Below are 13,360 nucleotides of genomic sequence, written 5' to 3'. Positions count from 1 at the left end.
AGAAATGAAATAAAGTCAGAAGCGATGAAGAAGCCAAGTATCCTAATCCCTTGCACATAAAGCAAATCCAACTCCCCACAAGCACTTTTGCCCGCAGAATCCAACCCACAGCTTAGCACAAGCAGAGAGCAGGCACACACTCCAGGAAAGCTATCTGTGGAGCAGAGGGCTCAAACACAACAGTCACGCTACAAACAGTGAGAGGGAAGATAAATAAAAATCTCCTAGGATAAATAAAAATCTCCTAGGACAACGGCCAATGTGAACTGCAGGTACATGTCCTCCCCCATGGGATCCCAGAGCATGAGCCACACCCATCTGTCAGTCCATGTCCATGTAATTTTATCAGCTGCCACTTCAGCTCACTTAACATTTGGTCTCTACTTATTGCAGCTCCTGAAGGTGCCTGAGGTGGTGGGGAGGGAACCACAAGATCCTGTGCTAGAGGAGGGTGTGGCATAAGAAGAGCCAATGGCCCATCTAGTCCAGCATCTTGTTCATACAGGGGCCAACCAGATGCCTGTGGGAAACCCAAAAGCAGGATTCATGCGCAACAGCACTCTCTCCTCCTGTGGTTTCCAGCGACAGGCATTCAGAGGCACCGCTGCCTCCAGTTTCCTAACCTCCCTGGAGCACCGCTGAGACAGTTTGAGAGAAATCAGCAAATTCTCAATGGTATCCCACTCTCTACACCAGCGGTTCTCAACCTGTGGATCCCCAGATGTCGTTGGACTACAACTCCCATCATCCCTGAGCTCTGGCCTTGCTAGCTAGGGGTGATGGGAGTTGTAGTTCAACACTGAACCAAATCTCCAGAACTCTTCCAGATATTGTAAACTAACAGTAATAAAAAACTTTTCCGATTTCGTAGGATGTGACTCAAGCCACAGATTAGCACCAGAACAGAAGCACTGTAGTTGGGGGAGATAAGAATGTGGCATTCTCTGCCCCCTCATCCCCCCAGATCCATGCACTTGGAAACGAGCAGTGATAACAAGCACTGAGGCTCCGCCCAAACGGCGTGGCATGCATTGCAGTCAGGAAATCCCTTTGTCTGGAAGTGCAGGCGGAATAATAGCGCAAGCAGAAAAAGTGAGTTACCCCCAACTAAACAGTGATCGGCACTCCCGGTTCCGCCCCAGTCCAAACTTTCCCAGCATTCTTTGGGGGGAGGCCCAGCAAATCATATACCTATCCCTTCGAAAGTCACACAGGGTTAGTGCCGGTTGGATCCCGTGTTGTGTCAGGAAAATGCACACTACTTGTGTCAGGTGGGTGATGTGGGAAAGAGCCGTTAGTTGGTTAATGTACGGAGAGGTAGAGAGAGAGAAAGAGACAGAAGAGTTAACAAGGGGCTGCAGAAAAGGAAGAGGAATCCTGTTAGAGGTGCTATGGCAGGTAGCCGGTCAGAGGGAAGGAAGAGAAGAAGGGAGTTGTGATCCGTCCGAGCAACGGCTGTGTTACCTTCCATCCTTCGGCTGCTATGGTGGCCCCATTGGGCCACATGTCTGCGGCAGGGGCGAGCTGGTCGCAATGGAACTTAGGAATAAATGAAGAGCTTCTCTGAAATACCTGAGGAAGTCAGAACATGGAAGGTGGTTGTTTTGGGTTTGGTTTTTTTGAGGGGCTGTATACAGACAGAAAACAAAATAGTGTGGGTTGCTAATTCCGGCTCAAGGAGGATAACCACAAGCTTATGGGGTGGCGTGGAACTGACAGCCAGGAAACTGACCACAGGGCTTGGCCATACCCTCGGTTTCAGAAAAGATCTGCAGGCAGATATTTTGTTAAAAACTGAAATCACGAAATGTACCGTTATGAGAACACCCACTTTCAGCTGTGTAACACACAGTATACTGTGCTACAGAATGACAATGACACACAGAAATAGGAATACAGTACACCCCTTTTATGCCCTCAATGTTGCTGGACAGGAAACCTTGAAATTCACTTGTAGGTGAAAACTACACTTGCTTGTTTGTTTTTAAAATACCAACCATAAACCTTTCTTAAATTTAAGCGCACATTCACCCAATTGGCCCAATTGTACTGACTAGTGATAAAAAAGACATTGCAGTGATGTTTCGGGGTGTGTGGAGACAAAGGAAGAAAGTTGATCTCGGGGTCCTTCTTGGCACCCACAAATCTACGGCCATTTTTGCTTCCAGATCTGCAGTAATTCTAAATTCTAACAAGCTTTGCTAAGGTGAAGGAGAATTGCATTTCTATATCACACCAAGCTCCATCACTTGATGCTACATATTACACTTAGCTCTGCTTAAAAAAATATCAAAATGAAAGTGTATAAGGGTTTCAGTCTCAAGTCTGTAAGTCCCCCTTTGGAGGTCTTGGCTGTTACCATAACGATGGTTCAGAGAATATGTTAAAATCATAATACTGTACTCAGAATTGAGTTGGATAGTGTAGTTCTCAGCATGCCCACCAGGAGGCAACATTTCCCCATAAACTGCTTCTAAACTCAGGGACCATTCCAAGTTGATTACTCTACTAACTACATTGCCAGCATTTTACAGTAGTAACGAACAACCTGGTGAATTTCTGATATCTGCAGGTTCTGGGTTAATTTTCATTTCCTTTGCAGTCCAAGTGACATTTTTTAAGAGCTGAAAAATTCATTTGACAAAAGCTGGGTCTGGCTAACCCATGGCTAACAGCATGCTTACATTCTTAACAGTTTCGTAACACCCTTTCTCTAAAAATGCAAATCCACTGGAAGAGGAGAACTTAAGAGTGGAGATGCATTAAATGAGGGTTCTGTCATCTGAATGTATCCCCATTTCTCCACTCCAAACCCACCAGTGTTTCCCTCCACATGGTTCAAAGAGCAACCATATAGAACAGCATTTCCCACACTTGGGTCTCCAGCTGGTTTTGGACTACAGTTCCCATCATCCCTGACCACTGGTCCTGCTAGCTAGGGGTGATGGGAGTTGTAGTCCAAAAACAGGGGAAACAGGGGAAACAAGACACAGGAGGGTTAAAAATGTGAGCATCAGAAAAACCTACGTGTGGATAGATAGCATTGCTATGATAAAAATGAAACATCACAGGCATTGCTGTGGCATTCCCTTAACTGTACCTCCTATAATTTCACAAGGGATTTGTTTGAACAAATTTACCTGGCTCCAAGAACAAAATATAGATTGCGGTTGTTCTTCCTGTAACCAAAAACTACAATACAGCTTTGACATTTTCAGCTGATGCCCAGGTAACACTGGGAAACACTGAACAATGTAAAATAAATACGCTGCCAGCAGCACGGATTTGAGAAAATTAAACCAAATCAGTCCGAAATGTAATGGAAAATATAAAGCCCTAATTAGAACTTGGGATAAATACAGAGAATAATTGACACTATTGACACCGCTTTTATATTGCAGACATTTTCCAAATGGCAAGGGGATTAGGTATCTGAGAATAATGTGGTGTGTTTTTTCAATTTTCTGTGGGGTGTGGGGCTGGGTGGGAGGGAGGGAGGTAACTGTCATTTATAAAGCCATGAAATGTAAAATGTAGAATCACTTCCTGACACCCCCCCCCCCATCAGCTTCTGGTTGAGATTCAAATTATTACAAATTAGGAGTCAAATTCAGGCAATACAATGAGAACTAAGTGACACAAAATCTGACAAAATTTGAACAGCTGCTAATACGTCACGTTACTTGCAAAAACGTCTTCTCTGTGGAATTATGTTGCAGACTGAGCCTGAAGATTACAAAGATAAAGACAAATGGGAGAGGGATTTACAGGTGTCAATTTCAAACTCTCTTCGGATTTATATCTGTAGAAAAGGGCCATGTTAACTGTGCATAATTAACCTATATAGATAACTTTTTTTATAAATGGTTGTAATGGTACCATATTTCATCCAGTAAAAAGAAAATACATGGAAATACATCTTTTGGGAGGAATTGTTAAGTCAGTGCAGATTTCATGTATATATAGCCATCCCATAAGAAAGCAAGTTTTATATACTGGAGGAATGTTATTAGAAAGATCAAATACATTAACAGGTTACCCCCTCAAAAACACACACACACACACACACACACACACACACACACACACACACACACCCTCCCCCACTAAAACCTTTAGTAATTATCCTGAGTTATTTGAAACCTTACATCTCAAAAATATGCAGTTCTGCTGTGGGCACAAATGATTTTAATAATGTATTGGGGAAAAGAATGGTGTCGCCCGCAACACAGGAATGGATACAGCAAACAGTGTTAATTCACAAGCTGACCTTTTACAGACAAGACATTGATGGGAAGGGATGAATCAGATGAGACAATCAGATGAGACAATCCCAGTCAATAGGGACTGTTGGTTCCATAGCAGCCTCATAATGGAGCTAATGAAAATGCCTGACAATAAGTGTTGTCAATAGTGCAATACTTTCATTAATGAGACTTAGTTTTGAACAGGACTGGAGGGAGTTTGCGGCCTTCTAGCCACCACCTTCACCATGCTGAGTGGAGCTGATGGGAGTTGAATCTAACAACATCTGAAGGGCCGCAGATTCCCCCATCCTTGGGGATAGTGTACAACAAGCAGTTAGTCCCTGGTTGTTCAACTCTTATTGGAGGTGTTGAGCACCTGAGGCTCTCCAGAGAACAGACTCCAGCTCTCATCAGCCTCAGCCAGCATGACCAACCGTCAGGGATGATGAGAGGTTCCTCACCTCTTAGTAACAGCAACCAGATGTTTTCTGAGTAGATGTTAGCATGTCCCAGATTTTAAATGTTTTTTTTGGGGGGGGTCCAACATTTGGTTAATGCAGGATTGCAGACTGAGTGTAATGTCTAGAAGCACAAGTCATGCTTAGGGATGCAAACATTTCCTGACATTCAGCCAGAACATAACCTGCAAAGTGAATCTCCGCTTTAGGAGATCCTGCTCTAGTGGGTTTCTCATTGAATTTCTCATAATTCTAGAATCTACAGGCATAGGCAAACTCCGGCCCTCCAGATGTTTGGGACTACAACTCCCATCATCCCTAGCTAACAGGACCAGTGGTCAGGGATCATGTAGTCCCAAACAGCTGGAGGGCCAGAGTTTGCCTATGCCTAATCTACTCCCTACAAAAAATTAGGAAGTCCATCTCTTGGCTTCACAGGCCACTAGAGCAGGGTTTTATCAGTCTGGCCACAGTGCAGCCACTGAGTCACCTCAACGACATGGATGGAAACGACCACACTGGGGCCAAAACTGCTTCTGCAGTTCTGCGGACCATTTGCAAGTGGCTCCTTCTTACATATGCCCTGCCTACCTCGAGCTCTGCAATGATCCGGTCTTCCTCGTCATCATCTTTGATGGCAGAGGCAATGATGGGGGGCGTAGAGGCAGGCCTAGCGACCTCTGACACAGTCCTCCTCAGCTTCACCTGCGGCTTCTGGGTCTCCAGCTCTTCTGATTCGGCTTTCTGGAAGAACAAGCAAAGGGAGAGGTGATGAATGGGAAAGAGGAAGGGGGAAAGGGCACGGGACAAATCTAGTTCACTGGGAGTGCTCCCTGTTTTATGGGAGGGATTAATGTTCATACTAGAAATTTAGGTTTGTACAATCAAAGTGGATGAAAGTGCTATTTCAGCCTAAAATAGCATCTTTTTTTTAAAAAAGAGGCTTTTTGCAGTTCGGAAACAGATGGAGAAATATATTGAGAAGTGTGCAGTGAATGAATGACTAATGGGAAAATGTGCAAGTAAATCGGGATGACTACAGAATGAATGCTCACTGTCGTATAACCACCCTGCAAACAAATCAGAACTAATGCTCAATAAAGACTGGATGTACGGGTCCCTTAAGATGTCCTTTTTATTGCACATTCATGATGATTTGTGCTCACAATAACATCAGGATAGTTATATACAATCCACTTTGAAAACTAATGAACGGACTTTCAGTTGTTTGGAAAGTGATGAGGAAATGCATTTAAAACTGTATGATGAAGGAATAATTAATAGAAAAAGACTTGTAAGACCCTGATTTTGGGAAAGATGGAGGGCACAAGGAGAAGGGGACGACAGAGGACAATATGGTTGGACAGTGTTTTCGAAGCTACAAACATGAGTTTGACCAAACTGCAGGAGGCAGTGGAAGACAGGAGTGCCTGGCATGCTCTGGTCCATGGGGTCACAAAGAGTCAGACACGACTAAACGACTAAACAACAATAACAAAACATCCAAATCAGGATGGATGAAGGTTGAATGCTTGTTGTCATAAAACAGCCCCATAAACAAGTCAGGATGAAGACTGGACATAAGTCTAACTTTTGTGTAAACTTTGTGCAAGCAAAGCAGAATTAATGCTGAATGAACAGGTCGTCTAGAGGAGCCCCTGGATATCTCTGGCCTGTCATATAAGGGATTCATACCTTCATGAAACTGGATTCCTTTTTGCTGGTGACGATCACCTCTCCTGTACGGGTGGTCGTGAGACCATGGGAGGATGGGAAACTCCGCCGAGGTGGGGGTGGGGGAGGAGACTTGGAGGGCTTCTCAGTCCGATATCTGGGCACTGTCAACTCATCTAGGGAGGTTGACAAAGTTAGCGTTAGGAGCCATGCATTTAATTCACAGCTTTCTCCAGCACACACAATGCTGCACATTGTCTCTCTGCCCAGGTGAATCCGCACATTGGAAGCTGCGTGCAGCTGTCTGGAGGCAGCAATAAAGGACAAGGTCTCAGAGACTTGAGGAACATACATAAACCTCACCCACAAAGGATTAGAGACTGGGGTGACATCCACAACATACGCTGAAATCAGGTTTATATCAATGTTATCTCCCAAAGGATCTTGGAAACTGTAGCTGACCCCCTCGTTGCCTTGACTGCTCCTCACCACAGAGCACTGCACTGTCTGTCTCCCCACCGCTCTGCACCTGCCTTACCTGATCCACGGCGGCCGCTGGGGTCCATTTTGGTTGTGGCCTTCTGTGCATGTTGGGGTTTGGAGGGCTTGTGCTCTGGGGTGGAGGCGGCGCTCCCACTGCCACCGCTGCTGGAGGTCTGCTTGTGCTTGGCTGCAAACTCCAAGTCAGGGATGGCTTTCATAAGCTCAGCTTGGGTCTCTTCCAGGAGGCGGTTAATATCCTTAGCACTGTACTGGGTCAAGGCGGCTCGCTTTTCCTCCCAGTCTCGCTCGGCAGCCTGTAAAGCAGGGCTGGGGTAACTGATGCACTCATTACTCTAGAGCAGGGTGGCAGACTAGACCATGGGTAGGCAAACTAAGGCCGGGGGGCCAGATCCGGCCCAATCACCTTCTAAATCCGGCCTGCGGACGGTCCGGGAATTGGCGTGTTTTTACATGAGTGGAATGTGTCCTTTTATTTAAAATGCATCTCTGGGTTATTTGTGGGACATAGGACTTCGTTCATTTCCCCCCCTAAAATATAGTCCAGCCCACCACATGATCTGAGGGCCAGTGGACAGGCCCCCTGCTGAAAAAGTTTGCTGGCCCTTGGACTAGACTCTACATAGCAGCTGAGCATTTGATTTCTCAAGTGGGAAGTGCTTAGGCTTGAGCCTTGAACCTTGAGGATGGAAAAACAGGGAGACTACCACTGAGTAAGGAGTGCTGCACCTTTTAGAAAGTCAGAAAGGGGTGGAAAACCCACCTTCGCCTCTCCTTGCTGTTCAGTGGGTAAGAAGAGGAAGGCTGGACCCAGGCCAAGCTACGGTGCAATCCCTGTCTGCAGAGGTGGTTCTGTTCCCCTGAGCTTGTGGCAGTGAAGTTTCTAACTGATTGACTGAGCTGGCATGGAATGTTCACAGACACTGCACTATGGCAAGTGAAGTCAGTGAGAAACACTTCCAGCTTCTCAGCGAACAATGCTGCCAGAACAGCCTGCAGTCCAGAAGGGGAAATGGTTTAAGCTTGGCTGTGATTAAAGTCTCACATAGGTCCTAGGGACAGGGGTAGTTTTGTGAGGCAGGCTGTGGGCTGGGAAGATGTCTCAGGAGGTAAAGGAGTTGTGGGCCAAACATGTATTAGAAAAAACACATGGGCAAATAGTGGCTAGGTGGAGAGGAAGGAGTGTTGAGGAGACTGGGACTCAGGAAAGGAGAGGATAGTGCATGGGTAGGCAAACTAAGGCCCGGGGGCCAGATCCAGCCCAATCGCCTTCTAAATCTGGCCCGCGGATGGTCTGGAAATCAGCGTGTTTTTACATGAGTGGAATGTGTCCTTTTATTTAAAATGCATTTCTGGGTTATTTGTGGGGCATAGGAATCCGTTCATTCCTCCCACAAAAAAATATAGTCCGGCCTCCCACAACGTCTGAGGGACAGTGGACCGGCCCCCTGCTGAAAAAGTTTTGCTGATCCCTGGGATAGTGAGAATGGAAGAGGGAAGGGAGATTTGGCTGGTGTGAAACAAAATGACCAGTAGGGCTGGAGCAGGGATGAGAAACCTGCTACCCTCCAGATGATCTTCGACTCCAGCTTCCATCGGCCTCTGCGGGGATAATGGGAGTTGTAGTCCAACAACATTTGGAGGGCCATGTATTCTCCATTCCTAGGTTGGGGGTCTAGCCCTGAAAGAACTTCTATACCTTTAAGAGTTACACAGAAAGGAAATTCTATCTGTTGTGGCCTCTACGATCACTGGAGCATTGTGTTTGTGTAACATAACATTATTTTAACTTTGTGAAAGCAGTTACAGGTTTTCTTTAAATTGCATACATAAATCACTAGGAAGGTAATTCCATCAAATGAGGGGCCACCACTGAGAAGACCCTGTTTCTCCAATTCACAAGAGGAGGATCACAAAGGGAGGGAAGAGAGGTTAAGTGATCGGTGTCAACATTGGTGGTAGACTGCACTTGCTTGGAGCAGAGAGACAGCAAATACCACGGGGCAAAGTTTTCCATCTCAGGCACCAAAATGTTGTAGTATGGCTCTGGATCTTGCCTGAAGAGTAGCTGTTTCCAAAGGCTTTGCATACAAATTCCCTCTCCTGGAGTACTTCCAGACTGTCACATTTTAGCGCTCACCTCTCGCTCCCATTCCATTCCATTATTTTGTTTGTTTTTGTCAACAGCACAGTTAGGGTACACCCGGTCCACATTGCCTTATCCATTTCACCTGCTCTCCTCCCCTGGAACGTTCTGGTATGTTTCTATGTTATTATACCCACAAGGGGTTTTGCTCCACCATTATGAGACCTTACCAGGTTTGCCCCTCCCATTGTCCCACTAACTCCCAGATGCGGTGCCCCCTTTTAATCACCCCCTCCTGCCCTGAGCAGAAGTGTGCAATATGGAAATGCTGCGTTTCTGTGACCTGGGAAGAACAACCGTGTGTTTGATGGGAATCCAGTGTGTGAACTGTATCCTATTCCTTAAGGACCTTGTTTCTCTTCCACTTTATCATCATAAACTGCTCTCACCTCCATAGACACTGATCTGTCCACGCTCCTCTTGCTGGGGGTCTCGGAGCCTGTCTGGGTCTTGGCAGCAACCATCTCTGAACCCCGGGATGGGTTGCTACCCTTGGACAAGTGGCTCTGCATTTGGCTCTGCCCGTAGCTGCTCGTGCCCAGGCTGTCCGTGGAAGCGGTCAGGTTGTGGAGGTTCATCGGGGGGCTGGTGGGTACCTCGAAATCCAAGCCCCTGCTGAAGTCACTTTCTGGCTCCACTTTCTTTGGAGACTGGCTAAGGTGGTTACTGGACGAGTCCCAGACCCCTTCGTCAACTTGTCTGCCGAGAAAAAGGTCAAAGGTCAGAGTGTGTGGGCGACAGACTCAAAAATGGCTGCCACCTGCAAATAGCAGCAAACGCTGCTGCATCTGTTTGCCTACAAGGGCCGTTCTCTGAAACTGCACGTTAGGGGTGCATGAACAGCAGCATTGATAAAACGATGGCTGAGGAGCCCGGAGGTCAGTGAGGACGAGAGAAGCTGCGGCCGTTTGGAAGAAGCAAATGCGGGTGCAATGGCAATCGGGGCAATGATGGCAGCGGAGCCCTGGCCAGTGGGAGGGGCCTTAGGGATCAGGAGGCGGGGCTTTAAAGAAACACCACACTTACATCACCCGGAGAATGGGCTGGGGACACCTGAGGTCGTTTTCGCTCGTGAAGCTTAAGCAAGCCCGATCCTGGCCAGTACCTGGCCATTTAGGAATCCCATGTGTTCTGTTTTGAGCTGCTTGGAGGAAGCAGGAGGGATGCAGGCACGGCAAATAAAAATGCCAGGCGTTTCCAGGTACACCTGCAGGGAACTCTAGCATCTTTGTGGGAGGGGACAGAAGGTTACATCTCGGCCTATCGGGTCCCAGGAGAAACAAGCAGGGCTTCCGCTCGCTCGGGAAGGGGCTCACTCACTTGCGGACTTGCGTCAGGGTGTCGGTCACTGCCTTGCACCGCTTGAATAGGCCGTCCAGCCGGTGAGGCTCTTCCTTGAGGAACTTCACGGCCTCCACCTCCACGCGGAGGACCACGCGCATTTTGCTCTGCAGGCTGGGGAAATTAGCTGCAATGCCAGGGACGGGCAGAGAGGGAAGGGAGAGGCACGGGGGTCAGAGCAGGCCCGAGGAAGGCTTTCACCTGAGGGTGGGCAGGAGAGGGAGGCACAGAGCCGAGAAGGGAAGCAGGCGGGCGGGTGGGATGGCAAGGCTCAGGTGAGTGAAAAGTGAGGCCTCCTCTGGCCGGTATTGTTACTTGGCCTCAGAGGAGGAATGGTGTTTGCACCCCACCCACTCACTGCGTCAACACCCACCACCACATCTCTCCTCCCTCCCACTCCCAACAGCACAGCCAGTCAAAAGCAAGGTAAGCGGTCGTGTGTTCTGCATTAATGGGGGAGTGTGAAGAAGGGCTGCAAAGCCACAGCTGCTCGGCGCCCTCTGTGGAGATTTGGTATTTTTTTCAAAAAAATGTTTTCATGAGAGCTAGCAACTTAAAACATAAATGAAATCTGAAATGTCCTTGATATTTCTCTCCCGCCAGGCATGGCGGAGGGACTGGGGAGTGGGCGAGGAGATGGCGTTGATAGCAAAACCAGCACGGCCTAATGCCCGTCAACAACCGCTGGAAACGCATACAAAATGTGTCACATCGCATGGTCCTCATCAATTGATCTCTGATTCAAACATGAAAGTTATCAGGATATCCCTTCTTTATTGCTTTTACATAGTTCTCCCCTGTCCCTACCCCGGATTCTGTTGGTTCTGAATGTCAGAAATTTAGTGAATATTGGTAGGCATTAGTAAAAAGAAACATCCAAAATCTCTGTGTTGTGGATCTGCTTTTCCCAAGAGGTTCTTTTTTCTAGAAATAGTGCAAATGAAACTAACAATATGACACTTAATAAAGGGATTCTGTTAGCACTGATGTTTCTTATTAAATGCCTGTATTTTCTAAAACCTCCTTCTTGGATCTATTGAAATGTTAAGACTTGCTGGAAAACGCTAAGATCTGGCGAGTTTTTTGACATTTTTTGGTATCTGCCATTTTATACTAGCTTTTCACATTTGCCATAATATGATACAGCATCCTTCCTCTCAGAATGTTTGGGAATGCAATTTTATATCCACTTACCTGGAAGTAACCCCCACTGAACTCCATTAATCTTACTTCTGAATAGACATGAATAGGATTGCACTGTAAAGCTTGGGCTTGTTTTGTCCATAGTGAGGTTGAGGGTCTATCAATTTAGGGCTTTTTTCCAATCTTAAGTTCAAATCTCTACATTTTCACACATTTGCAATTTTCTTTATTTATTTAAATCCTCACGAAATTGCAGATATATGCAATTATATGCACACTACTTGGATGGCCATCTGTCATGGATGCTTTAGTTGAGATTCCTGCATTGCAGGGGGTTGGACTAGATGACCCTTGGGGTCCCTTCCACCTCTACACTTCTATGATTCTATATACATTTTTGCACACATTACCTGGCCGGAGAACTGCGTTGGCAAAATTCAGAGGAGCGCACAATACAAAGGATGACTGTATTTCGGGTTAGCGTATTTTTTCGGAAAGCACATATTTGGTGGGTTCGCCTTTAAATGTGGACTGAATTGAATTGCTCCTCCATCCATAGGTTAAAGCATGGGTCGGCAAACTAAGGCCCGTAGGCCGGATCAGGCCCAATTGCCTTCTAGCTCCAGCCCACGGACGATCTGGGAATCCAGGCAGTCGGTATAGCGCATGAGTGCGATAGTTTTTGCGACTCAGCCAGGCTTGGGGTTCAAAAGTGAGGCGGGTGGCTGCTCGACACAAGCCCCTTTTCCACCCGTCGCGCATGCGCAGCAATCTTTTCTTCCAGGGTGAGGGGTGGGGAAGAGGGAAAAGGAGCCACAGTTCGGATTTCCACCATGGAGCTGCCGGCGACTGACCACAGGAAGGGCAGTTGCAGCGGCAGGGGCTCAGAGGCGGTGCTCCCCGCCAAAGGAAGCAGGGAACGCCTGGGCGGCTACACTCCAGTTCTATGCTCTGCTGGGGAGGCCGCTCATTAGCTACATGGTGCGAGCCATGGAAAGGTAAATAGCCGCCGCCACCTCATCTTCCCTCACGCGGGGAAAAGAAAATTATTGCTTGAGCAGCGCTGGCCTGACTTAGCGTGGCCAACGGCTTTTCCCTTCACCCACGCATGCGCACACACTCTCCAGGGCTGACAGGAATGGCGCGCTTACCTCAGCCCCCCACCCCGCCTTACGAGAGAAATAGCAACTGTCAATGCGTAAAATGCAAAGGAAGCAGTGTGGGTGTATGAGGGAAACCCCCCCCCCAAAAAAACCACACATTTGGGCAACGTTGGGGTTGGTCCCAATAAGGGTTTTTCGCCAAAAATGCGGGTCATAATCATGGAGACATATAGTCCGGCCCCCCACAAGGTTCGAGGGACAATGGACCGACCCCATGATGAAAATGTTTGTTGACTCCTGGGTCAAAACAAAGCAAAAGGAAAGGCGAAGAGCCTCTCTACGTACAAATGGAAGGGGCACAGGAAAATGCAGGAACTGCCACATTCGATCAGCCCGAGTCCTTGGAATGTGCTCAGGCAACAAGCAGCAGTGCAAACGAGGACACCAGCAGGCAAGCATCGCGCAGGGAATCTGCACACACTTCTATGCATGTTCAATTGCCTGAGTGTATGTAAATGCTAAGGGTTCTTGCTTTGCTAACAAATGAATAAGCAAATGGGGAGTGCGCACACGTTCTGCGGAGTTAACTGTAAGACTCTTCTTGGGGGTGGGGAAGCAGCTCGATGCCACTCTTAAGCTTGCTACCCTAGCCTGGGCCAACACAAATGATTTTAGCTATACTTTTTTATCATACTTGACTGTATTTTCCTTGGGGTTTTTACATTTCCAGGTTGCTTTTTGAAGGTA

The 13,360-nt window shown here is 47.3% G+C and overlaps 1 protein-coding gene across 14 annotated transcripts in view; it reads right to left on the bottom strand.

Moving 5' to 3' along the window:
- Positions 1–13,360, bottom strand: part of SRCIN1 (SRC kinase signaling inhibitor 1) — a 275,973-nt gene that overhangs the window by 14,877 nt on the left and 247,736 nt on the right. For 12 of the 14 annotated variants that reach the window (XM_081837581.1, XM_081837574.1, XM_081837580.1 and 9 more), the window contains 6 exons: positions 10,347–10,494; positions 9,416–9,725; positions 6,918–7,176; positions 6,401–6,555; positions 5,297–5,449; positions 1,465–1,572 (listed from right to left, as the gene is read on the bottom strand). In XM_081837581.1, the coding sequence (XP_081693707.1) occupies positions 1,465–1,572; positions 5,297–5,449; positions 6,401–6,555; positions 6,918–7,176; positions 9,416–9,725; positions 10,347–10,494 (1,133 nt within the window). The remainder of the gene's footprint in view (positions 1–1,464; positions 1,573–5,296; positions 5,450–6,400; positions 6,556–6,917; positions 7,177–9,415; positions 9,726–10,346; positions 10,495–13,360) is intronic. The other 2 variants (XM_081837578.1, XM_081837579.1) reach the window with 1 other exon arrangement.

The sequence above is a fragment of the Podarcis erhardii genome, assembly GCF_964252035.2.
Source record: "Podarcis erhardii genome assembly, chromosome: 13".
Taxonomy (NCBI): Eukaryota; Metazoa; Chordata; class Lepidosauria; order Squamata; family Lacertidae; genus Podarcis; species Podarcis erhardii.
Note: the sequence above shows the minus strand (reverse complement) of the source record. Positions and strands in the feature narration are given on the sequence as shown.